We start from the raw sequence: 27,940 nt of genomic DNA on the forward strand, positions 1-27,940 counted from the left end.
GCACGGTCGCTGATGCAAGAGGGCTGAGCGCGGCGGCTGCAGCAGCTTCGGGAGGCGACGGACTGGCTCTGTGAGCGGCGTCGTAGTAGTGACCGGCTTCGGTGACTGACCCTTCTCCGTCTCCGTAGCGCGCGCTGTGCGAGCCCGGCCCTCAGCCATGTCGGGAGACGAGGTGAGGGGCTCCCAGCCTCAGGCCTGCGCCGCCGCCATGTGGGGAGCTGGGCCTGAGGCCTGCGCCGCCGCCATGTGGGGAGCCGGGCCCGGGGCCTGGGCCGGAGCAGGGAGGGGCTGGGCGCGGGTTGCTCCGCGCGGGGCTTGTCCCGGGGTTGTGAGGGAGCTGGAGCGGGGCTTGTATTTCTTCTCCCGGCCCCTGCTGGGCGTGTGGGAGCGGGGCCTGGCGGGGTGGTGCCTGCCGCTCCGCGGGTGGGAGGGGGCTTGGCCTCCCCTGCTCGGGGGAGGGGGGATTGTGGCGGGGACTGCGCTTGTCTTCCTGTGCGGACGGCCCTCGGCTCTGCACGATGGGCTAGGGCCTCTGCTGGGAATGGAGGCTTCAGGCCTGCCCAGGACGGGTGGGTGGGAGCCTGCCTGGGCGAGGGGGTGTCCCTTTTTGGAAAAAGGGGTTTGCTGTCTGGATCTCTGAGATACTAAAGAGAAATAGTTTCCTTTCCCAGAAAAAAAGGGAGGGGGGCGGAAGGAATTTTAAAAACTGGACTCCAGACCCTGGCTGGCTACTAGTCTTTGTAGATGATATGACCCGTTCATTGGATACCGTGTAGCAATTGACAAAGGTGTTTGCTCTGGTGCCAAGTGCTGCTTCTCTCCCACCCCAGTAGTTTGTCAGTGGGTGAGCTTTATAACATGGGTAATAGTGATTATATGTGGGGGAGAATGGCTACATTGTTTTGATATGGGCCATACAAAGTTGGTTTCACTTGCTAAAAACCAACAGCATTTCTTGACTGTTTGATGAAAACTAGAGCCTCGAACAATGTCGTGTTGCTCCTGCTTGCATCAGTTAATAACGGGAAATAATACTCAGTTTTTTGTAGTGTTTTTGCTGTTTTTTTTTTTCTGGGAGGGAAGGAAGCCTTTATTTGCAGAGGAGTTGCAATGGTGTGGGTGGAATGGGGAGGGGTGCTTTCCTCTAGTCGATAGCACCTTAATCTTCCTCCTTTTTAATACTTAAAGAACACCTATTTAGGCCTGGTCTACACACAGTGTTTGTACTAGTATAATTATTTTGTGTATAGGTGTGAGGTTTTTTTGCCAGTATCATTACACCAGTTCAATTCCTTGTGTGGACACAGATATTATGGTATAAAGATGTGTTGAACTGATATGGCTTATTCCCATTCCTGTATGGGAATAAACTATACCGATATAAGGCACCTTTATACTGGTATCACTATCCATGCTGGGAGGATGTATGTGTGCAACTCAGTTTGTTTCTCTTTAACTTCTTTAAAAAAATGAAGTTTAAGCTACTATTAATTGGAGGGTGAACCACACACATTGCAACCCCTGTTTCCAGGTCAAGGCTAGCTTCTCACTCCAAATACTCCAGAATTTACTGGCTTCTAACTGATGCAAGCAGGGGCCAAATGACCACTGAAGACCATGAGCTACATCAGTGGTTCAAATAGGGGCTAATTCCAAGTATAGACAAGACTTAAGCTCACTAACTGGAAGTTAGATGTACTTTTTCAGTTGCTACCAAACATATCCCCTAGTTTCAGTTGAGTTCTCCTCCCTTGTGAACCGCTCCAGGGCTTGCCTCTACTGCTAGCTTTGTCAGTTTCAGTGCTCCCCACAGAATTCTGAATAGCACAAGTGTAAACAGACTTGCAGCTCTGGAGTTTTCACTTTGTTGCAGCTTGCAAAAGCTTTAAGCTACAGTACAGGCACTAAAACTGTCCTAGGCAGACATTACACTGGTTTACACTCGTCACATCTACCTAGACGCCAAGTTTCATGCAGCTTTGTGTAACACTATGTCAGTAATGACTTAATTTGCTTATTTACAGTGTTACATAAATAACTTTAAAATAGTGTTGATGAAAGGTACAGAACTATTTGATCTCTGATGAAGGGAGTCACCTTCATCTATAGGGCAGCAGCAGGGCAAGTTTCATGCACACTACTTTGCTATGGCTAACACGGACAGTTCATCTCCATCATGGATGCAGTTCTGGCCTCTGTCAACCTGTCACTTAGTGCAAACCATGGTGGAAAATTTGTGATAGGAGAGGACCTCAATATGAAATGAGTATGAGCGTATCACATATACACTGAATGGGAACAATTTTTAGTGCCTGAGCTGGGCTGGATTCAAACTGGTGACTGGTTCTACAGTTCTTTGATAATGCTCTGGGTCATCCAGTCCCCAAATAAGAACTACTGACATACCTTCAAGAATGAAGCTTCCTTTCTTTGTCAGTGGGTCACAACTATTTGTGAGACAGCAGTGGAATGTTTAGCATCACGATTCCTGGGTCTTACTCCTGGCTTTGGGAGAAAACTGTGATCTAGTATCAGAGTAGCAGCAGTGTTAATCTGTATTCGCAAAAAGAAAAGCTTGCATCCGATGAAGTGAGCTCACGAAAGCTTATGCTCAAATAAATTTGTTAGTCTCTAAGGTGCCACAAGTACTCCTTTTCTTTTTGTGATCTAGTAGGTAGAGCTGTGGTTACAGCCAGGCTAGTTAAGCATATAATTTGGTACATTGATTCTAAAAGGCAGAGTGGATAAGACTTAATTTTGTCATATTGGCAACCTGGGTTCTATTCCCAGCTGTGCTTGAAGTTACCTTGTGATGCTCCTCTTAGTCATCTTGTTTGTAAAATGAAGGGAATGATAGTTGCCTATCTCCCAGACTAAGGGAGTTAGGCCTTGGTCAGTAACAAGGATTGTGAACCACACAGAAATATTAACAGCACTCAGTGGAAGAGGCAAGACCAAAACTCATTACCTCCTGGCTTCCATCCCAGTGCTCCTTCCCACAAGTCAAAACTTGAGATTCCCCTGCTTCCCCCTCCCCAAATTATGCAAGCAGGTGTGACAGGGCTGCCAAATGGATGTGGCCACTTGTCAATTCTGCATCTGGAAGATTCTCTTTGGAGCCCCTAGGACTAGATAGTTACATTTTCATAAACAATAGTTTAGGCTCTGCAAACGTGATGCTACTTATGAAAATTTCCTACATGATATAGGCAGCTAGAATTTTCAAACCTTGATATTTGAAACAATTAAACTGGCTAAACACATCAGAGTGATGTTAAAGGCCTAAAATACAAACTGAAAAAGTGCATCTAACTTCCAGTTAGTGAGCTTAGGTCTTGCGTACACTTGGAATTAGCCCCTGGTGTAGCTCATGGTCTTCAGTGGTCATTTGGCCCCTGCTTGCATCAGTTAGAAGCCAGTAAATTCTGGAGTATTTTGGGTGGGAAGCTAGCCTTGACCTGGAAACAGGTTGCAATGTGGGTTGTTCACACTCCAATCAATAGTAGCTTAACCTTCATTTTTTTTTTTAAAGCAGTCAGAGACACACACCCAACTGAAACTAGGGAATAAGTAAGCCCCAGCTGAATCAGCCAGCATGTGATGAAATCATAGGGACTAGCCCACTCTTGCGGTGTTGAGAGGCTCTTAGTTGGGAGGAAGGAACAATAGTGTGTGGCAGAGGGTGGTCTTCATATTTATTAGCCAGATGGCATGGGATCCAGCGACAGCACTGTCATAAGAATCTCAGTATGTTCTGCATTCCCTGCAATTTGGGAGTTGCATTGTCTTCTTACCTGAGTGTTGCCTTTGGACAGTGGGACCCTCACTTTTTCCTATTGTCTCTAAGTAGAGTTAGTTTTCTTTGGCTATGAGGACTCTGAGTTTGGGGGGGGGGGTGTAGTAGGGGGAGTGGATATATGTGGGATTGAACAGGGGAGAGAGAGGGTCTGAATTAGGAAGGATTAATGTAGTTGAGAGACTTTGGCTATGTCTAAGCTACCGCTGGTTTGATGCATTGACGATTGATTTAGCAGGTCTAGTGAAAACCCACTAAATTGACTGCAGATCGCTCTCCAGTTTATCCCAGTATTCCACCATGAATGGGGAAGAGTAAGGTAAGTCGATGGGGGAGAGTCTCCCGTCGACCCGGTGCAGTGTAGACACTGCAGTAAATCGACCTAAGCTGTGTTGACTCCAGCTACATTATTAGGACAATTTACACGGTCGTGTAGACATAGCCTTTGGGGGAAAATGGGAGGAGAAATGGGGTAGAAAATAATAGAGGAGATGGTACGTAGAGCAGCATAGGGAAAGAATAATGTAAGTGGCTTTTAGGTTGTAAGCTCTGTGGGACAGGGACGGTTACTTTTTGTTTGTACAGTGCCTAGCACAATGGGACCAGCCTGGTTAAGATCTTTAGTTACTCATCATCATGGCAAATTCAAATAGGATGTTGCCTACTTGCTGATCAAGTGCCACTTGGATCAGTCTCTGGCTAGATCCTTAGTGTGGTCTGGCTGGATATTTAGTTAGATCCCTCACTGGAAATCTTATCATGCCATGTAATCTTGGCATCTTGGGAAGAAGGAAGATCCTGGGAACTACAGGCCAGTCAGCCTCACCTCAGTCCCTGGAAAAATCATGGAGCAGGTCCTCAAAGAATCAATCCTGAAGCACTTGCATGAGAGGAAAGTGATCAGGAACAGCCAGCATGGATTCACCAAGGGAAGGTCATGCCTGACTAATCTAATCGCCTTTTATGATGAGATTACTGGTTCTGTGGATGAAGGGAAAGCAGTGGATGTATTGTTTCTTGACTTTAGCAAAGCTTTTGACACGGTCTCCCATAGTATTCTTGTCAGCAAGTTAAGGAAGTATGGGCTGGATGAATGCACCATAAGGTGGGTAGAAAGCTGGCTAAATTGTCGGGCTCAACGGGTAGTGATCAATGGCTCCATGTCTAGTTGGCAGCCGGTATCAAGTGGAGTGCCCCAAGGGTCGGTCCTGGGGCCGGTTTTATTCAATATCTTCATAAATGATCTGGAGGATGGTGTGGATTGCACTCTCAGCAAATTTGCGGATGATACTAAACTGGGAGGAGTGGTAGATACGCTGGAGGGGAGGGATAGGATACAGAAGGACCTAGACCAATTGGAAGATTGGGCCAAAAGGAATCTGATGAGGTTCAATAAGGATAAGTGCAGGGTCCTGCACTTAGGACGGAAGAACCCAATGCACAGCTACAGACTAGGGACCGAATGGCTAGGCAGCAGTTCTGCAGAAAAGGACCTAGGGGTGACAGTGGACGAGAAGCTGGATATGAGTCAGCAGTGTGCCCTTGTTGCCAAGAAGGCCAATGGCATTTTGGGATGTATAAGTAGGGGCATAGCGAGCAGATCGAGGGACGTGATCGTTCCCCTCTATTCGACATTGGTGAGGCCTCATCTGGAGTACTGTGTCCAGTTTTGGGCCCCACACTTCAAGAAGGATGTGGATAAATTGGAGAGAGTCCAGCGAAGGGCAACAAAAATGATTAGGGGACTGGAACACATGAGTTATGAGGAGAGGCTGAGGGAGCTGGGATTGTTTAGCCTGCAGAAAAGACGAATGAGGGGGGATTTGATAGCTGCTTTCAACTACCTGAAAGGGGGTTCCAAAGAGGATGGCTCTAGACTGTTCTCAATGGTAGCAGATGACAGAACGAGGAGTAATGGTCTCAAGTTGCAGTGGGGGAGGTTTAGATTGGATATTAGGAAAAACTTTTTCACTAAGAGGGTGGTGAAACACTGGAATGCGTTACCTAGGGAGGTGGTAGAATCTCCTTCCTTAGAGGTTTTTAAGGTCAGGCTTGACAAAGCCCTGGCTGGGATGATTTAACTGGGAATTGGTCCTGCTTTGAGCAGGGGGTTGGACTAGATGACCTTCTGGGGTCCCTTCCAACCCTGATATTCTATGATTCTATGATCCCTGTGATTGCTGGGCTTGTAGTGGCATGCCTTGGTAAACAAGTTTTGGAAGTTGGCCGTTTCTAATGAGGTCTCTAGGTGCTACTACTATTTAAATATAAAAATAGTGGGAGAGAGCAGGAAACAAGGAAGCTCTATAATCTTATTTAGTAAGTGTTTGCATGCTGCTTATTGCAATCCCTGATTGGAGCTCTTAGGTGATACAAATAATTATACTGCAAACAATACAGGAAAAGATGCATCATAAAGAAAAAAAGTGCAGTGAAGCGTGGGGGGAGGCGAAGAGAGAAAAGATTGAGGTACTTTTAAAAATGTGTATTCAATAGGAAGTTTAAGTGCAGGGGACTTTGCTTGGGAAAAAAGATGGCAGCACAGATAGCCAAGCAGTCAGGGTGACAGCTTAGGCTTTGTTAAGCAGGAAATTGCACTGGTTTCACTTAAATTAGTTTTTACACTCCTTTAATGCATGTAATAGATATGTAACTGTTGAGGCATAGGGCTAGTGTATTTCTGCGTGTGGGTTATCATTTCCCCACCTTCGGCTATCCGCACATAGAATCATAGAATATCAGGGTTGGAAAGGACCTCAGGAGGTCATCTAGTTCAACCCCCTGCTCAAAGCAGGACCAGTCCCCAGTTTTTTGCCCCAGATCTCAAATGGCCCCCCCAAGGATTGAAGTCGCAACCCTGTATTTAGCAGGCCAATGCTCAAACCACTGAGCTATCCCTCCCCCCCCAATGATTCAGGCTACTTCTGAATTTTGTTTGTGGTCAAATCTACCTACAGATTATAACCATACCTTTCCTACCCACAAATCTAGCATTATGTTTTTATTCTGGACAGAAATCTTAAGCTTCCTGCCTTTCTCTCATTCCATTTTGACTTGTGAGCTTCCCAGGTGCGTCTTTAGCAGCAGCACTTCCCAGCAGAATTTGAAACCTTGTATTATGCCATGAGTCTTCCCAATAAATTTTTTTATTGTACACATCTCTAGTGTTCGAGTGCTTTACAGAAGGGAGATGCAGCTGACTCCTTTTTAAATGACAAACTCCATTGCAATCCATTTAAGCCTCTTAGGCTGGATCTACATAAGCAAACTTTTGGTGACAAATGTCTAAATCTACAGTACATTTTCCACCGTTGGTACCACAGGTGGAGCTTGCTGAATTACAGCTGGGAAGTTTTAGTGCAAACAAGACATTAGTGATCAAAATCCAATAAGCTGACTTTTTATATAGGGTTTGACAGAGCTCTTAGTTACTTGGGAAATGCCTCTGAATGGGTGACTCTGTAGCCTAACTTGTATTTGATAGTAAAAGTCATCGTACACGATTGGGCTTCCCCTTATTCACGTAAACAAATCTGTGTCTTAAAAGAAATCCTGGAGGATTTCCTTTACAGATCCCCCAAAGGATGCTTTCCCACCTGGAGGCAGCTAGAGTGCAGTGTGCTTGGCTGTGCATGACTTTCGCTGCCATGATGCGCCACCTGCACAATTGGCTGAAGGAGTGGTGTCCGAAGAGCGGCCTATAGCAGCTTGATGCCTACTGCAGAATCTCCCAAATTATAGGAATCCACAGGTAGGGAGATGTGGGGAATTTCTGGGCAGGCAAAACAAACTATGGAACAGAACAGGGCTGAGTTTGGCCTTGTATTTATGTGAGAAGTTACAAAGGGTTTACTTCTGGTGTCTTACAACATATCCTCATTAAAATGAGTCATAAGTAGGGCTGTCAAGCAATTAAAAAAGTTAATCTCTATTAATCGCACTGTTAATAATAGAATATCATTTAAATATTTTTGGATGTTTTCTATATTGTCAAATATATTGATTTCAGTTACAACACAATACAAAGTGTGCAGTGCTCACTTATTTTTGATTACAAATATTTGCACTGTAAAAAATGAAAGAAATAGTATATTTCAATTAATCTAATACAAGTACTGTAATGCAATCTCTTTATAATGAAAGTTGAACTTACAAATGTAGAATTATGTACAAAAAACAACTGCATTCAAAAATAAAACCATGTAAAACCTTAGAACATATAAGTCCACTCAGTTCTACTTCAGTCAACTGCTCAGACAAACAAGTTTGGTTACAACTTGCAGGAGATAACGCTGCCCATGTCTTGTTTACAATGTCACCTGAAAGCGAGAACAGGTGTTTGCATGGCACTGTTGTAGCCAGCATCGCAAGATATTTACGTGCCAGATGCGCTAAAGATTCATATGTCCCTTCATGCTTCAGCCGCCATTCCAGAATATATGTGTCCGTGATGATGACGGATTCTGCTTGATAATGATCCAAAGCAAAGTGGACTGACTCAATTTCATTTTCATCATCTCTGTCGGATGCCACCAGCAGAAGGTTGATTTTCTTTTTTGGTGGTTCAGGTTCTGTAGTTTCCACATTGGAGCGTTGCTCTTTTAAGACATCTGAAAGCATTCTCCACACTTTGTCCCTCTCAGATTTTGGAAGGCACTTCAGATTCTTCGACCTTGGGTCAAGTGCTGTATCTGTCCTTAGAAATCACACGTTGGTAACTTCTTTGCGTTTTGTCAAATCTGCTGTGAAAGTGTACTTAAAACGAATGTGTGGTATGTCATCATCCGAGACTCATATAACATGAAATATATGGCAGAAAGTGGGTAAAACAGAAGAGGAGACGTGCAATTCTCCCCCAAGGAGTTGAGTCACAAATTTAATTAACGCATTCTTTTAACGAGCATCATCAGCATGGAAGCATGTCCTCTGGGATGGTGGCCGAAGCATGTCCTCTGGGATGGTGGCCGAAGCATGAAGGGGCATGTGAATATTTAGCAAATATCGCACGTAAATACCTTGCAACGCCGGCTACAAAAGTGCCATGCGAACGCCTGTTCTCACTTTCAGGTGACATTATAAATAAGCAGTATCTCCCATAAATGTAAACAAACTTGTTTGTCTTGGCAATTGGCTGAGCAAGAAGTAGGACTGAGTGGACTTCCAGGCTCTAAAGTTTTACATTGTTTTGTTTTTGAGTGCAGTTATGTAACAAAAAGAAATCTACATTTGTAAGTTATACTTTCATGGTAAAGAGATGCACTACAGTACTTGTACGAGGTGAATTGAAAAATACTATTTCTTTTGGTTATCATTTTTACAGTGCTAATATTTGTAATAAAAATAATATAAAGTGATCACTGTACATCTTGTATTCTGTGTTGTAATAGAAATCAATACACTTGAAAATGTAGAAAAACATCCAAAATTTCTAATAAACAATAGAACAACAATTGAAATTTAGCAGTGCGATTAATTGCAATTTTTTTTAATCACAGTTAATTTTTTTGAGTTAATCGCAAGTTAACTGCGATTAAGTGACAGCCCTAGTCAGAAGATACAATCCTGAAACTAGCATTATGTTTATATGCAGCCAACTCTAGAATTGTGGAATATGTTATCTATGCAGAATGTCTTCCCTCTTAGCTGATCATACAGTTAGTCAAAATTGAGGAAGCTGGGGCAAAATGTAACTTTCAAAGTTGATTCCAAATGATTGCGCACTTCAAGGCGGAGAGAATGATTCACAAGTGTGTATTGCTTAATAATATTACTAGAGGAGGAGTATAGTTTACAAGGGGTTGGAATGTGCAAACATCTTGTAAAAGACATTCAAGCACAGACTTTATCAGCCGGTTATACAGAAACACTTAAAAAGCTTATAGTTTGAGAACTTCAGTCCTCAGTCTCATGTACCTGCAGCACACATGCAGTATCTGTATATTGCTTATACTTCAGATTATAGCCAACATGTGAAGTCTTTCTTACTTCAGTAGCTTAGCACAGTGCTCTGTGAACTGGCCTACGTAATAAATGTGTTGAGACCCAGGCAATGAGGGATTGGGAAAAGTGTGGAACAGTGTAGAATTACAAGAGGTATGTCCATGAAAAAAAATCTTGTATAATCATTATCTTACTAGAACAACATAAGGAATGAGGTTAGTAGCTAAATATACAAGTGTAAAAATCTTAATTTGTAGATCTGTTGGATAACTAAGTTACAAGGCAACAAAAGTCACTAACATAACATGCTAGTGGTTCTGACAGTGCTACTTACTAGGGCAAGGCTGTGAATGAACTCTGTCCTGGTGGGCTGTTGCATCAGTGGCCTCAACCTGAATGTGATGCTGTCACATTTAATAATAGGGTAAAAAGAAAAGGAGTACTTGTGGCACCTTAGAGCAGTGAGCTGTAGCTTACGAAAGTTTATGCTCAAATAAATTGGTTATTCTCTGAGGTGCCACAAGTCCTCTTCTTTTTACAAATACAGACTAACATGGCTGCTACTCTGAAACCAATAATAGGGTAGATACCCATGTGGAACAAAATGACTGGCAGACCAAATAGGTCTATAATGTCAGGAGCAGGGTGGATAAAAATCAGTGATTTAAAAAAAAAAAAGTGGGGGAGGATTTTTTTTATTTAAATCAGATTTTTTTGATACAGTGCTTTTTGCGGAAAACTATCTAAAGATAGTTTTAATTAAGATGCATTATAGCTCAAATATCTCATCATGGAATAGGGATTGTAGATTCTATAGTTTGAGACAATATATTCATGTAATATTTAAGAAAAGTTTTCTAAATGATTTCCAATTGTTCATGGATTAGGGACTCAATTTTAAAGGGTTCCAGGGGCTTCTGTGTAGATTATTTAGGTTAATCTTTCCATCTACCCGGTGGGACTTGGTGATCCGTCTAGAACAGTGGTCTCCAAACTTCTTGACTTGTGCACCCCCAGGGCTAGCTCTGGGGAAGAAAACAAAAAAAACTGCTGCCGGCGTGCTGCCGAAGATGGAGCGGGGAGAGCCGAGCTGCCGCCGGCGGCACTCCTCCTGCCACGCACCCTCACGGATGGTCTTGTGCACCCCACTTTGGAGACCACTGGTCTAGAAGATACCATCAGAGATGCTTGTTTTTCACCGTTCTCAAACTGTGGATTTGTGCCTCCAGAGATAACGTGTTTGTTAACAGCAAAAATGTTTTAAAATAAATTAATGTATAGAGGTGAGAAAAAAACAAGACCTCAACCCTATAAATTTGTGTACACAAAGTCCGTCACCTCTCTAAAAGTGCAAAGTTTCAAAAAGTTCAATGAATAGAAGATTGGTGGTGATGGAATAGATCTGGATAAGAAGAAGAAGTCTGGAGATAAATATGAGAAGGGAGGGACAGGCAGTAGAAACAAAAGTGAAACTGTTTGAGTAGGATATTCCAGAAGTTTTGAGGTCTTTCTGAGTGTAGCCTTCATTGATTTGAGATCTACCATACCATTCTCTCACTAGAAGGGAAAACCTGAAATGGCAGCAGGCCTTAAAGTCCTAGTTTGGGAGTGAGAACCATTCAAGAAATATGTTTGCTTGTGATGTTTTAAAGAAAGTCATACCAGTGAACTGGTGAAAGTCATCACTTAAGTACTTGGATTCAGAGACTGTTGAAGTGATGATCTCACTTTTAACAGCAGTAGCTGCTTCTGCTGGTGTAGAAAGAATATTTTCTTCCTTTGGACTAATTCATTCCAAATTGAGAAATCGTTTGGGACCTGAAAAAGCCGGAAAGTTTGTTTTTTCTTTTCCAGATTATGAACAAATAGGAAAATGAAGGTGAAGATGACTGAGTTAGCTGCAGAAGCCAATATTTTAAGTTTCTTATGTTGACCTGGCTGACACAGTTGATTTGATTTTTGTGGGTTTTTTTAAATATTTTATTTAACTATTTTAGTTAAAAACAGTTTTAACAAAAACAAACCTGATTTTAAAAAACTTGATTGTTTAAATTCAAAAATTCATATACTTGTTTTGTTGTATGTTTGCTGTTGAAGAAAAAAATCCAGAATACATAATGTTGTTTTAGTTAAATAAAACAATTTAACTGTCTGTCTGGTGATGTTCACCTCCTAATACAGCATGGCAAGAAAATCCTCCAAATATTAATGATAGTTCATCTCCCAGTGACTTCATAAATATCTGCTTCAATTACCTTTGGTAAATGAAATAACCAAACAATCATTCATTTTCTGATATAGCTGTAAAACTAATCTGAAAAGCTTTCGAAATAAATCACTTAATGTATAGTGTGTACCTTCTAAAAATATCTTTGAGTTGTGAAGAATATGTATTAAGGTTATAACAACCTACAAGAATGCACTTTTATGTAGAAAACCATGATTAAATCGAGTCTTCCTGACTAGTGATTTAAATCATGGTTTAAATCAAATCTACCCTGGTCAGGACTAAACTGAGAGGCAAAATATTAAGCTACGATAGAAATTTAACAGCTTTCTAAAAGAAACAAACTGTGTGGTTATACCAAATACTCATGTTCCTCAGATGCTGGAGTGGAAGGAGAAAAGGAGTACTTGTGGCACCTTAGAGACTAACCAACATAAGCTTTCGTGAGCTACAGCTCACTTCATCGGATGCATACTGTGGAAAGTGTAGAAGATCTTTTTATACACACAAAGCATGAAAAAATACCTCCCCCCACCCCACTCTCCTGCTGGTAATAGCTTATCTAAAGTGATCACTTTCCTTACAATGTGTATGATAATTAAGGTGGGCCATTTCCAGCACAAATCCAGGGTTTAACAAGAATGTCTGAGGAGGGGGAGGGAGGGTAGGAAAAAACAAGGGGAAATAGGTTACCTTGCATAATGACTTAGCCACTCCCAGTCTCTATTCAAGCCTAAGTTAATTGTATCCGATTTGCAAATGAATTCCAATTCAACAGTCTCTCCCTGGAATCTGGATTTGAAGTTTTTTTGTTGTAATATCGCAACTTTCATGTCTGTAATCGCGTGACCAGAGAGATTGAAGTGTTCTCCAACTGGTTTATGAATGTTATAATTCTTGACATCTGATTTGTGTCCATTTATTCTTTTACGTAGAGACTGTCCAGTTTGACCAATGTACATAGCAGAGGGGCATTGCTGGCACATGATGGCATATATCACATTGGTGTATGTGCAGGTGAACGAGCCTCTGATAGTGTGGCTGATGTTGTTAAGCCCTGTGATGGTGTCCCCTGAATAGATATGTAGGCACAGTTGGCAACTGGCAACTGCAAGGATAGGTTCCTGGGTTAGTGGTTCTGTTGTGTGGTATGTGGTTGCTGGTGAGTATTTGCTTCAGGTTGGGGGCTGTCTGTAGGCAAGGACTGGCCTGTCTCCCAAGATTGGTGAGAGTGTTGGGTCATCCTTTAGGATAGGTTGTAGATCCTTAATAATGCGTTGGAGGGGTTTTAGTTGGGGGCTGAAGGTGATGGCTAGTGGCGTTCTGTTATTTTCTTTGTTAGGCCTGTCCTGTAGTAGGTGACTTCTGGGTACTCTTCTGGCTCTGTCAATCTGTTTCTTCACTTCCGCAGGTGAGTATTGTAGTTGTAAGAATGCTTGATAGAGATCTTGTAGGTGTTTGTCTCTGTCTGAGGGGTTGGAGCAAATGCGGTTGTATCGCGGAGCTTGGCTGTAGACGATGGATCGTGTGGTGTGGTCTGGGTGAAAGCTGGAGGCATGTAGGTAGGAATAGCGGTCAGTAGGTTTCCAGTATAGGGTGGTGGTTATGTGACCATTGTTTATTAGCACTGTAGTGTCCAGGAAGTGGATCTCTTGTGTGGACTGGACCAGGCTGAGGTTGATGGTGGGATGGAAATTGTTGAAATCATGGTGGAATTCCTCAAGGGCTTCTTTTCCATGGGTCCAGATGATGTCATCAATATAGCGCAAGTAGAGTAGGGGCGTTAGGGGACGAGAGCTGAGGAAGCGTTGTTCTAAGTCAGCCATAAAAGTGTTGGCATACTGTGGGGCCATGCGGGTACTCATAGCAGTGCCGCTGATTTGAAGGTATACATTGTCCCCAAATGTAAAATAGTTATGAGTAAGGACAAAGTCACAAAGTTCAGCCACCAGGTTAGCTGTGATATTATCAGGGATAGTGTTCTTGACAGCTTGTAGTCCATCTTTGTGTGGAATGTTGGTGTAGAGGGCTTCTGCATCCATAGTGGCCAGGATGGTGTTATCAGGAAGATCACCGATGGATTGTAGTTTCCTCAGGAAGTCGGTGGTGTCTCGAAGGTAGCTGGGAGTGCTGGTAGCGTAGGGAGTGGAAGGGTGGCTCGGTATTGAGGGCACTAGTCTGGAATGTGCGGGGCCAGATTTAGTTTCCTCTTCAGCCCCCGACTTCTTGTGTGACCTTGAGCAAACCACATAGTTTCTTTGTGCCTCAGTTCCCCATTTGTAAAATGAAAATAATCCTTTACTGTCTCACAAGGGTGGTGTTAGGATAAATACGCCAAAGAGCATCAGATGCCCCAGTACTGATTAATTGAGGTCACATAAATATTCTAGGTTGAGATCATCTTTTTGTACATGGAACAAACTGATATAGTGCTGAAAATAGAAATGCAGCTGGAGACCAATCTACCCTAAGGCTCCCGACTCTAATACCTGTTCAGCTGAACTCAGGGTTGATAAAAATAGATTTTTTTTATTTAAATCCAGATTTTTTATTTTGTTTAAAATTATAAGTTTTTCTCTTTAAAAATAAACCTGTTCAAAATGAAATTGAAATTTAAATCAAAATATGTTAAGGCCTAAACTACTTACAATCACAAAATGTTTAAATAAAAAATAAGTATGCTGAATCCATGAGCCTCTATTAAAAACTTTGAGTTAAAGGTTGCTTTTCTATATAAAGAGAGATGTTCTCCTGATTCTGACTTTTGAGGTCAAGCTCCAGAAATATGGCACAATAGGTCATGGGCCATATTAAGGGATTGGTCTGTGGGGGATATAGGGGCTGTGCTACTGGGTGCAAGAGACTGGCAAAGACATCAGAGGCATTGGGACCCAGTCTCTGACTCCAGGAGACCCCATCATGTACCTCGTCTCTAGGTAGCAAAAAGATGTACCAAATATAGTGTAAAGGCTTCATTTAGTTAGAAATCTACATATTCAGAGGCTATATCAGCCAATGACAATTCACTGTACTATGGAAAAGTTAATCAAAATCTGTTTAAGGCTTTCCACGTGTGTGATTTAAATCCTCATTTAACTCAATCCACCCTGGCTCAACTGATTTTAAAATAGCTGGAAACGTTTGAAAAATTTCACTAAGTGTGGACAAAACCAAAGAGCCTTAGTACTAGAATAAAAGGTTACTTTAGAGATGTGTCCTGGGACAAACATTCATCGTGCTTCTAAACAAGCACTTGCAGTCATGTTAACTTGGACTAGTTGTCAGCTAACTCAAGTTAAAACAGAACCATAAATTATAGTCTAGACAAACTCCCACTTGGGACCAAAGTTTAAGGACTACTGAGTTAGCTGAAAAGAGTACTATACAATAGCCTCTTTCAGAGTAACCTGCATAAAGTCTGCTGGTGCTACTGTAATAAATTAAATGATGGTAAATAAGGTTGCTAATGAACACTTGACTTTTACAGATGATTTTTGATCCCACTATGAGCAAGAAGAAGAAGAAAAAGAAGAAGCCCTTCATGCTTGATGAAGAAGGAGGAGAGACACAAGCAGAAGAGACACAGTTGTCAGAAACAAAAGAAGTGGAACCAGAACCAACAGAGGACAAAGATATAGAAGCTGATGAAGAGGACAGTAGGAAGAAAGGTATAGTGAAACATTTCAGTTGGCAGTTTCAAAACACAGCTTCCATCTGTGTGTCTTCAGGGCAAGGGCTATGTATAAAGTACATGAAGACAGCTGACCACAGTGAGGCCCTGGTTCTGATTGGGCTTCTAGGTACTGCTGTAACACAAATATGTAAAAGTGTGATTTCTTCTCTCTCTTTCTTGAGCTTGTCTGCTGTACTCCTATAAGCAAAATGGTGTCTTAATTTACAAAAACTCTGCTTTCTCCACTGCAACTGAAGTCTTTGTCATGAACAAAATTGAGAGGTGCTCTAAAACTGCCAAAATTCTTGTGATGTGCTCTATTATAGTTCTAGTGCTTTGTATTCTGAGCCCATTTAATGTAGAGCTGGAAAGCAGTTGCAATAATTCCAGAGTAACCGTAAAAATTAGGATGGGAAATACTCAAAACCATTGCAAGACAAGTTTTTCTTGGTGCCCTGGTTGATGACAATAGCCAGTTAATCTAATATTGTACTCTTCAAGATCTTGCAAGAAATAACTTGCAGATGTATTTGACTCACTTTAACTGAAGTTAGCCATATTGAGATGATCTGATAACATGAAGTAAACTGAAGGGACGTTACTAACTTAAAATCACATTTGTGTGTAAAATTAACCTGTTGCTTTTAACACCTAAGATGATTGAAAAGGCAATTTTATCTCTTTTTCCACATTAATTTTTTTGTGAAGTCAAGGTTCTCTATCAAAAGCACAAACTTTCCTTTCTGTGGTCAGTTTCCCCGTGTGTGAAGAACAGCAACAGGGAAGATGAAAAAATATTTAAAATAAATAGTATGCCACAAATATTGTCAAGGGGTATTCTGTGGCATGTGTAGCATTTGTAACTACTAAACTAGCTATTTTTTTTAACTTGACTAGTTTATCCTAGTGAGTAGGTGTCGCAGGTATGTTTTTTAGAATTCATATCTGAACCAGAATACTTAAGGTATGTCTATACTGCAATTTGAGCGCAGGGTTAGTGGGACTTGAGTCAGCTGACCCATGTTAGGGAACCATGGGCTTGAGCATCCCCATTTTATTTTAACCCTATGTTAAGACTTTTTTCTAACAGGTGCTCAAATCTAGGGCTCTGGCATCCACACTGCAGTGCGCAGACCTGAGTCAAAGTAACCATATCCCAGAGTCCCTAGTACACACCTCCCTCCCCTTTCTTCTCCTTTCTCCCACCCCCACGTGGCTGCTCTAGTCCTAGGACTGTGGTGCACTGTGGGGAAAAATGTGTACTGCCTGCCCTGAATGTTACCAGGAAGCAGCTTGATCACTTTGCTCTCCATTACAAACCAAGGAGGCTCTCTGATAGTGTGCTTGCAGATTGGAGATCAGAAGATAGTGAGTTAACACTGACTTAAGCTGCTGCCATTGGCAAAGGTGGGGGGTGGTGGTGGTGGTTTCTGTTTTCAGGTCTGGATTGCAGATTGTTGGGATAGAGAGGACTAAGGAAATAGTCCCATGAAATGGTGGGATACTCCCAGCTGACTTCTGGGACCTGAGTCGTGTCCAACTGTGTCTAAACTGCAAAACAATACGGCTCGTACTCTGGGTCCTGGCTTAACTTAAAACTCAAGCTCAGACCTTCCAGCACTACAGGGTCCTGGAACCATGGGTCCAAGCCCTGAGTGAGTGCAACTGTAGTGTAGATGTGGGGGGAGGTTAGGCTTGAATCCGGGCTCAAGCATGGGCTTGCATTGCAATGTAGACATACCCTTAGTTTCTACACTGGTAACATGGTTACTAAGCCTGGTCTTTTCAACTTTCTGGTTTTTTAGATGCATCAGATGACCTGGATGACCTAAACTTCTTCAACCAAAAGAAAAAGAAGAAGAAAACAAAAAAGATGTTTGATATAGATGAAGCAGAAGAGGGTGTAAAGGTCAATTTATAAAGATATGACCTAGTTTGTATAATTAAATCCAGTTGGGCTTACTGAAAATTCCCCCTTTCCTCATCCACATGTGTCCTTGTCCTGTGCCTGCATCTCACCCTTCCATTCTTTTAAGATTGACCGTTCAGGAATTCCTTGGCAGTCTGTCATCTTAATTAGCCAATGGATCACTATTAAATGATATACAGTGTTCCCTTTATGTACACTTTGGGACTCTGTGTGTGTGTGTGTAATATATACACACACACACACACACACACACCCACCCACCCCCAACCACCCACCCCCCCAATCTGGTGTTCAGGGTTATAATTTCATTATTGTTTTTTGATTTGAGAAAAGTAACATGGATAACACCAGAAGCCACATGCATTAAGTTTCACTGAAGGTCAACTTTTCAAACGTAGGGCTAACGGTTTCTCCTGTAAAATCTTTGTTTCTGGTCCTCATGATTTCTTTAAACATTGGGTGCAACTTCAGGGACTCCAGGGAGAGTGTGTGGTATTTTTACTCATGACTCCTGTTTTTATAAATCTGACAAGTAAATGTATCACGTTTCAACATGGCTGATAAGCCTAAAGAGCAGCAGAGCAAGAATATATGCTACACAATTTGCACATTTTTCTGCCCTATACCCAAAGGGAAAAAACTTCACCTCTGACCTTCACAGCACATCTAAGCTCTGTTGTTCTGTGTTCTTTAGATGTTCAAGAACTTCTTTACGTGTAGCGAGAGCAGGATTGGAGGAAAACTTTGCCTTCAGTTTCTCTGACACATGAGGTCTCTTGCCTTCGTTGTGTGTCAGTGTGGCTGGAAGCCTCTGATAAGTCAAAGGTATTATGTGACCCTGTACTGGTCAATAGTTCAAAAACTACTAATCGGCTGCAGTAGGGAATGGCCATAGTTGGTCACGTGACCCCATGTTAGCTAAACTGTTCAGCAATCCAAGGAAATAAAATAAACCCTATTCTTAAAAAAATAAAGGCTAGACTTTTATATCCACAAACGCTGATTTGCACATGTGCACCAGAAGATGCACCCCAGCTGTGCATGCAAAGTTGTGCACTTAAAAATCTGGCCCCAAATTCCATCTCAATAGTGTAACTAGCAAGGGAAAGTCAGGCACCTGCCTTTAGCATAACCTAGATCACTCCTTCAAACTTAAATCTGTCATATTTAAGAATTGCTAAGGATATTCTGTCTCACTTCCAGCATGCTATGTTGGGTGTCACTTTCTTATGTTCTGGCTGAACTCTTTTTTTCTTTTTGTAGGATTTAAAAATCGAAGGTGATGTGCAAGAACCGGTGGAACCAGAAGATGACCTTGATATCATGCTTGGCAACAAAAAGAAAAAGAAGAAAAATGTGAAGTTTCCAGATGAAGAAGAAATATTGGAAAAGGATGAAGGTAAAAGTACAACCAACTTACCAAGAGTTTAAGTCCTGGCTTGTGCTGCTGCTGAAAGTGGGTAATCTTGCAAATAAAGTATACTTATTGCCTAAATAGGCAGTTTTTTAGTTAAAACGCGATCTCCTTGTTTTGGGATTTTCCATTTTAAGGTTTAGCAGCAAATAATATCTCAGTAGTGGAGCCATATGGTCCTTGTTTATATTCTGGTCATCTCCGTAAATGTGTGGAGGAAAACTTCGGCTCATAACACACATTTCTTGGGAATTTTTTTGGACACAGTGCTCATGCTTGTTTCTAGCAGCATGTACAAGAAGTCCACCTTTTTTAACAACTTGTGCTTCGTGAATCTCAAACAACTTTCCTTGTTCACAGCTCTGGAGGATGAAGACAGCAAAAAAGATGATGGAATTTCTTTTAGCTTTCATACTGGACCTGCATGGGCAGGTTCAGAAAGGGACTACACGTATGATGAGGTAAAGTTAAAAATGCTTTCCAAATATTTCCCAAATCCAGCTATACGAATGCTAATTAATTCATGTCCATGTATTCTGTTTCTAACTTAATCCTTAGGTATATATGATCAAAGATTTCTGGAAACATTAACAAAAATAACTAGAAACGTAAAATTGCTTTAAAAATATAAAACAAGAACCTGATCCTGTAATCAGATCCATCTGGGAAGACCCCTGTGCTCCACCACTGACTTCATTAGGATTTGTGTGGATCAAATTATGGGATTTGTGCCCACGTGTGAAAAAGCTTATGTGCTGCTTTAACTAATTTATAAAGTGTAAATGTTTCCCTCAAGAAAGGTCAATAATCATTTAAACAAATTTGTATTATGCATGCTAAGAGCAAGTTTTAGACCAAGATTCATAGATTCCAAAGCCAGAAGGTAACATTGTGATCATCTAGTCTGACCTATTGTATAACACGGGCCATAGAATTTCCCCAAAATAATTCCTAGAGCCGATCTTCTAGAAAACCATCTGATCTTGATTTAAAAATTGTCAGTGATGGTGACTCTCTCATGACCTTGGTAAACTACTCCCAGTGGTTAATTACTTTTTCTCTCAATTTATACATTATTTCCAGTCTGAATTTCTCCATTTTCAACTTCCAGCTATTGGATTGTGTTATACCTTTGTTTGCTAGATTGAAGAGCCCATTATTAAAAATGTGTTTCCCATGATAGTGGAAGATAAGTCATTTTGGGAAACAAAGTGCAAAAACTAAGTGTCAGAGGGCTTTTTATATGCAATGTTGCAGGCATGTTGGTTCCAGGATATTAGAGAGACAATGTGGGTGAGGTAATACCTTCTTTGGACCAACTTCTGTTGATGAAAGAAACAAGCTTACGAGCTTATGCAGAGCTTTTCTTTAGGTCTGGGAAATGTACTGGGAGTGTAACAGCTAAATACAGATTGTTTTGAGTATAAGTAGTTAACACACATTTCCAGGGACCATTTGGGGGAAGTGGCCAGTTTACACCTCTTCCATCATAGGGGGATGGGAAAAACTTGGGGGGGGAAGGGAGGAGTGTGTTGGTTACAGATCGTTATAATAAGCCATAAATCCAGTATCTATTCAGTCCATGATTTTCAGTATTTATCAAAGTTATGAATTTAAGCTCCCAGGCTTGTCTTTTGAAGGTATTGTAAAGATGAGGACTGAGAGGCCAGAGAGTGATTGCTTTGTGTAGGACCCGTGGATCTTAAAAGGGTGTGTTTGTGGGAAGTGTTGATCATCTTATCAGTGGAGATATAGCTACAGGTTTTGCATCTGTTGTTCTGGCAGGGTCTGGTGCCACTTTTAGTTGGTGTATCCTTGTCTGTGGGGAGCTTACTTCTGATGAGCATGGAGAAGTTGGGAGGGAGTTGGGGAGGGAGGAGAGACAGTTATTTGAAGGCCAGACGAGTGGTTTAGGAAAGATTTCTTTCAGGATTTGGTTGATTATGGGTTGTAACTGTTTAATACCCTGTATGGGATCCAGTGTAGGATGGTAGGTGACAACTAGGGATGGGTGGATGGAGGGGTTTTTATTTCCATATTGCAGCAGGTTCTGTTTGGGTGTTTGGGTGGTCTGTTCCATGATGTAATCTACTTCTGTGGTGGAGTGTATCCAAATGCCTGACTGTGGAGAACAGATTTCTTGGTGTGCTGGGAGTGGTTACTGGATCTGTGAAGGTAGGTGTGGCGATCTGGGTTGTCTGAAGCTGATCATGGTGTCCAGGAAGTTGATGCAAGTGTTGGAGTGTGCTAGAGAGAGTTGAATGGATGGGTGGTGGTTGTTGAAGTTGCAGTGGAAATCAGAGGGAGTTTAGGGTCACTTGTCCAGAGGATGCAAATATCATTGAAGTACCTCAGGTATATCATTGGTTTCGTGGTGCATTTCTCCAGAAATTCTTCCTCAAGATGACCCATGAAGAGGTCATAGCATATTGGGGAGCCCTAATGGTACTTATGGCTGTTCCCATGTTTTGGACAAAGTGCGTGTTGAATGTAAAATTGTAATGGATGAATTTAGTGAGGGGGTGTCTGTGGTGTTTTAAACATGTAGTTGAAAGTATGCTGGGGAAAAAAGTACATTGTTAGAAGTTCAGTCTGGCAGAAATATGGTCTTAAATGCTATACCACTTAGTTCCACGGTAGTGGGAAAATTATAAACATCTCTAGACATAAAATACAGCAATATAAAACGTTTTGTGGATGGCAGGATAAATTGTTAAAGGTACGCATATTGATGTAAACATGTCTGTTCCTGCAGTTGCTGAATCGAGTATTTAACATAATGCGGGAAAAGAATCCGGACATGGTAGCTGGAGAAAAAAGAAAATTTGTCATGAAACCTCCACAGGTTGTAAGAGTAGGAACCAAGAAAACGTCATTTGTCAACTTTACAGATATCTGTAAACTGTAAGTTTGGCAGCTTTTAAGATCTCTTGGGGGCTCAAGGCAGGAAATACTGTAGCCTTCCTGTAGTCCATAGTTAGTGATTGTCTAACTGCATGGACTTGCAAAAAGCTATATTAAACTATTAATCACTAAAAATTGTAAATGACACAATTGGACACAATACACCATTTGAGGCCTCACCAGTGCCAAGCAGAGTGGGACAGTTACCTTCTGTGTTTTATATACAGTAAAGCCTCAGAGTTACAAACACCAGAGTTACAAACTGATTAGTCAACCACACACCTCGTTTGGAACCAGAAGTACACAATCAGCATCAGGGACTAAAAAAAAGAAAATATAGTACTGTGTTAAATGAAAATTATTTAAAAAAGGGGAAAGCAGCATTTTTATTCTGCATAGTAAAGTTTCAAAGCTGTTTTAAAGCAATATTCAGTTGTAAACTTTTGAAAAAACCATAATGTTTTGGGCAGATTTATGAACATAGTTAAGAATAACATCCATTCCTGAGGTGTTTGTAACTCTGAGGGTCTACTGTACAACACTCCTGTTAATACACCTCAGAGCCTTTTGCAACTGCTTTACCTTGGCTCTTACAAATTGTGGATCACAAATCGAAACTCCTCAGATCCATGTGAGGAGTACCACTGCTTAGCTAGTTATTCCCCATTTTGCTTTGTGCATTTGATTTTTTCCTTTCTAAGTTTAGTACTTGAACTTGTCTCCATTGAATTTCATTTTGTTGATTTCAGACCAGTTCTCCAATTTATCCAGGCCATTTTGAATGGGATGTACATAACATTTCAAACAGTAACCATGTAACCGATTAAAATTCTGTCAGCTACACAGTTGAATGTTTACCCCGAGAGCTTTTTGGGGGGGGAGGAGGGGAGCTGCAGCCCCCCCCCCCGCCCACGTTTTACACAGAGCTCCGCTGCTGTCCCCGTGCCTGGGGCTATGATGCCTCCCGGCATCATGGCACGCTCGAGGTCCCGGCAGCCCGGAGGAACCCCAGGCACGCCGGGCTGCCGGCTGGCAGCCCAGAGGAACCCCGGACCCTGGGTGGAGTTTAACCATTAACAAAACCCAGGAAGTATCAAGCTTATTGGTTAATCAGTTGAACTCTTACATCCCTAATTCTAATCCTGTCCTCCAAAATGCTTGTAGCCTCTGCCAGCTTTGTGTCTTTTATAAGCATACTCTTTACTCCATTATCCAGGTCATTAATGAAACGATTGAATAGTACAGGACTGACCCCTAGATGTGCTCTCCCAGTTGTACAGCAAACCAGGGATGACTATTTTTTAATAGTTTTTCAAGCAGTTGTGCACCCACCTTATAGTAACTTCATCTATACCACATTTCCCTAGTTTATATATGAAAATGTCATGTGGGAGGGTGTCAAAAGCCTTACTAAAATCACAATATATCACTTCTGCTGTTTCCTATCCACTAGGCCAGTAACGCTGTCAAAAAGGGGAATTAGGTTGGTTTGGCATAATTCATTCTTGACAGATCCATGCTGGCAATTCCCTATAACTCTGTTATCCTCTTGGTGCTTATGAATTGATTGTTTAATAATTTGTTACAGTATCTTTCCAGGTATTGAAGTTAGGCTGACTGGTCTATAATTCTTGCTATTCCAGAGATAAAATCAGAGCCCTGTTTGTGGCAACACCTTTTACAGGCTTGCCATTCTGAGAAGTTCTTATCTATTGTGATTCTTAAATATCAAGTTCTTCTGAAAGGTGGAGGTTAAAAATAACTTTACTTTTATTTTTAGATTGCATCGTCAGCCAAAACATCTCCTGGCATTTTTGTTGGCTGAATTGGGTACAAGGTAAGTAGCTTGTACTTATGCTTTTGAGTGCCTTCCTCCTCCCCACTCCTTTTTCTTATCCAAGTATGCCTTGGTTTAGCGGTCCTGATGTACATATTTGAGCATGCTTTCTTCCCTCTAATGGTGAGAGTGGAGATGCAACATGGTAACTCCTTTCCCTTCAAGAGCCTCTGTGCCAGGGGTTCTCACAACAAATTTTTTGGTGGCCTCAGAGTGCGGCCCTCACCTCTTGCTGGTGGCTGCTCTGACAGTTTTTCCTAAAATACTTAATTAACGTTAGGAAAAACAAATATACATAGGTACATGTCCAAATCATTGTAATCTATCTATGTAGGGTGGTGGTTTTTTTTTTTTTTTTTTTTTTGTACAGACTCAATAATAATAGTATGCAGTTGTGTCTATCCTTTATTGGACCTAAACAGAATAGAAACACAAATAAGGTGCTTTGAACGTTCTTGTCATTTTTCTTATTGTTTCTGTTGCTTTTTTTAGACTTGCTAGCTACTAAGTGTGCTATGAAAAGTAATATTAACAAACATACAGATATCACTTTTCACAACAGACTTACTCAGCCCCAGAGAGCCTGGGGACAAATTAAGTCTTGGATGGGGAGGTAGGTACAGAGGCAGCAGGAGTCAGGAGTGATAGGGCACTGGGGGAGGCAGTGGGGGGCAGAGGTAATGGGGGGGATGAGCTTGGGGCCAGAGCCCATCACCACGCAGCCAGGGAATGGAGCTCGAAGCCCCATGGCTGGTGGCCACATTTGAGAAATGCTGCTCTATGCCGTGTGTGGTTAAGTTGGTCTTGTAGGTCAGGGAGGAGTTGTAACTAACAGGATAGTTCATAAACCATCTATCATTGTATAAAAGAACACTTTATGGATGGATTTTGTATTACCTGTTTTCAGATTGCACAGTAGTCACTAGCTGTCTACAAAAGACAAGCATGGGTAGACTTACGTGCTATTATCTGCAGATATACAGAGAACTGAATAGCCTAGGTCACAAAATGCGTGACTAATTTTTAATGCCTATTAGTTCAGGGATTGAGCTCCCTTCACCTCAAACTAATCTTACACAAAAGCTTCTAAAACTTGGTTTGAAAGATCACTGCTAACATTCTTTCTCGCTTGCATCAGCATGGCTAGAAAAATGGTTTGTTGTAATAGCAGCCACCACAGCACGGTTCAGAGGAAGTTGTTTGTCAGATCAGCAAAAGTACCACATTCACCATACCATTGAAGAGCTTAAGAATTTTCTGGATTCGTGTGGTGTGCCAATTAAGCTGTCTTATTCACAATAATTATTGCATTGAGGATTTATGCTCAGATGAAGTTGTACTTTGAATCCCTGACCATTAGTGAAATTTTCAGCAGTTTCTTTTGCAGATTAAATCTTGCTGATTAGATTGCTTTTATTAAGCAGCTTTGTGCCCAACAGTGCATCAATTGACCTTATTGCATGTTTCAGATCTTGTCCCTTCTTTACAACTTGATATGTTGTTCTGATTTGCACATTACTGAATTCATTTTTCTTTTAAATTAGTGGCTCAATAGACGGTAACAACCAACTTGTAATCAAAGGACGATTCCAACAAAAACAGATAGAAAATGTTTTGAGAAGATACATCAGTAAGTACAATTCCCCCTTCTATAAGTTTCTCTTCCTAGCGTCTCCGTTATCTTTAGAAAATTCCTTTTATCCTCACTCAGTCTTGTACATTTAAAGTTTACTCAGTTTCTTATGACCACTAAAATTCAGTACAGTGTCATTTACATGGAAGTAATCGTTACACCTACATTGATTCATATCTATCTTTATGATACATTTTGATACCTATTTTCAAGTTGTACATGAGAAGGCTGTCTTTATTTTAAACTAGGTCACTGGTATAAAGAAATGGATCATCCGAGCCCAGTTCTGGTCAGGATAAACCTACACAGCTGGAGATACTAAAGAATACATGACTTCTCACTGTGTTATAATGGAGTAATTATAGATTACTTGGTCCTGATAGCAATAAATAAGTGGACTGGAGGGAGGCATTAGTTCAGCTCTATCTGTGGACTGAAAACATGGCGAGAAAGCTAGTGATGATATTGTAGCATTGCTTCCTGCCAGTCTCAGTGACTTTTTTACTTCCTTGCCATGGCAAAGGGCTGATGGAGGGTACTGTAACAGTGACCTCTGAATAATGTATGTTGTACACATTAATCGTTTTACCAATAAAATGTGTGTACTACTGTTCAAAGGAAGCTTCATGAGATCATCTCCTCTAGCTCTATAGTTGTTGTCATTCCTTTCTATGCAGATCTGACTTTTTTAAAGCACTACTTTCCTAACGAGGTGTTGAGATCTGGAAATGCTGCCTCAGGAGGGAAGGCATCTGCAGATAGTAAAATATTTTGGTTAGAATCCACTGTTTATAGCATTGGTGTCAGTTGTCAAGGCAGGTAAAACGTACACCTTGTTAGCCCAGGAACTAATAATAATCAGTAGCTTGGCTCTGCTTTTGAAGTCCATGTACTAACCGCATTCAACTTCTGCGACACTCCTTAACTGCAAAAGTTTGGTATAGTAGTCATGTTTTAAAAAAAAAATTGAAGTAGCATTTACTAGTGAATTGATGCCTCTTCCAGTGATGTCTTAATGCAGTACCTTTCAATTACAACTTAATTTCTTTTCTCCAGAGGAGTATGTTACCTGTCATACGTGTCGGTCACCAGACACAATCCTACAGAAGGACACCAGATTATATTTCTTGCAGTGTGAGACCTGCCATTCTCGCTGCTCCGTTGCCAGCATCAAAACTGGTTTCCAGGCTGTCACAGGCAAGAGAGCACAGCTCCGTGCCAAAGCTAACTAGATTGCTAACTGACACTGGATTTTTGCAAAGTGTTCAGGGGAGATGTGACTGGACAGGTTTACAATCGGAGTGGATTTACCATTGTATTAAAAACAAGATTGTAAAAGATACCAAGATATTTGGCTTTTGATTGGTTGGCCTGTGAAATCCTTGCAAGATGCAGATCCTCAAGCTGTTCACATACATTTGCTCGTTGAATATATTTTACCAACTGTCAGAGAAACGTGATGGGAAAGGAGGTGCTTTTTAATCCATTCATAGACTTCTGTAAAATGCAAGATAAATTAAAGTTATTATAACAGTGACGGTCTTTCATTTGAATTTTTCCTCCAGTTTTTCTCTTAAGTTGTACCTGACAATTGCCATGAACACAATTTTACTATGACTACATGCAGACTATGTTAATGAATTATGTGCAAAGAGCAGGATAAGACTTAAGCACACACTTCAGAGTGTGTTTTTTTTCATCTAGCAAGCTCCTTTTTAGGGAGCCTATAGCTAGAACAGATGAACTAGTTGTTATACAAAAGGGATGCTGGCTGATTCCCAATGGCTATAATAGTCATGTCCATGTGAAAACTGTTCTTTTTCTAATACATGTAAGGATTCCTGGTTACTTTCCCTCACTGCTCCTGTACTTTCATCCTTTGCTACTATGAGAACTAGCTTATGAAGTGATAAGCTGTTCAGTGTTCGCTTCCCTTAATGTTTGTGTTCATAACAGCTATTAAGGACACTTTATCAATGCAGCTGAACAGTTTGGTACAGTTTATTAAGGAGAAAACATAACCCTTAGGTAGTTCAGAAGATCAGCCCTGGATACCATGTTCGTCCTGAACGTACACCTAGTGAGTTGGTAAACCATTGTAAACGTTCAGTGTCACTGTACTAAATTTACAGATTCTGCTACATGAATTTATCTATCTCTTCTTGCTTAGCTCTGTGCTTTTCACCACTTTAAATAACTAATCAAGTTAAATGAAGCAAAAATGAAAAGGGTATCAGTAACTTTTTATTGCGAACTAGCTCCAGTACAATGGAAATGTAAAAATAGTAACTTGAGTTAAAATGTGACACTAGCAGGTATTTTGGGTTCCAGATTTAATATACAAAAGCTGTGTAGTGTAAAACATGCACCTTTCTCCACTAGCAGAAGGTCTTTTTAGAAAAGAGAATTCTGACACTTAAAGAAAAACAAAACAAAAAAAACCCCACTGAACTTAATGTAGGTCCTACACACATCTGTACACTCCTATCTTAATGTCTGGTACATGCAGTAAATGCGGCTGCCTCTTCAGCTTTCTTGTCTAGGAATCTAGTTAAAACTGTTTAAACACTAGCTGGGAATAGGAAG

At 41.2% G+C, this 27,940-nt stretch overlaps 1 protein-coding gene across 1 annotated transcript; it reads left to right on the plus strand.

Moving 5' to 3' along the window:
• The first annotated feature begins 5 nt into the window (after positions 1–5).
• EIF2S2 (eukaryotic translation initiation factor 2 subunit beta) lies at positions 6–26,891 on the plus strand. Its single transcript, XM_084645857.1, has 9 exons — positions 6–172; positions 15,451–15,631; positions 17,442–17,545; positions 18,830–18,965; positions 19,341–19,441; positions 21,736–21,884; positions 23,665–23,721; positions 25,266–25,351; positions 26,411–26,891. The coding sequence occupies exons 1-9, from the start codon at positions 158–160 to the stop codon at positions 26,584–26,586; spliced, it is 1,005 nt and encodes a 334-aa protein (XP_084501983.1). The 5' UTR covers positions 6–157; the 3' UTR covers positions 26,587–26,891.
• Positions 26,892–27,940: the final 1,049 nt, after the last annotated feature.

This window comes from Lepidochelys olivacea (assembly GCF_965140295.1).
Source record: "Lepidochelys olivacea isolate rLepOli2 genome assembly, chromosome: 13".
Taxonomy (NCBI): domain Eukaryota; kingdom Metazoa; phylum Chordata; order Testudines; family Cheloniidae; genus Lepidochelys; species Lepidochelys olivacea.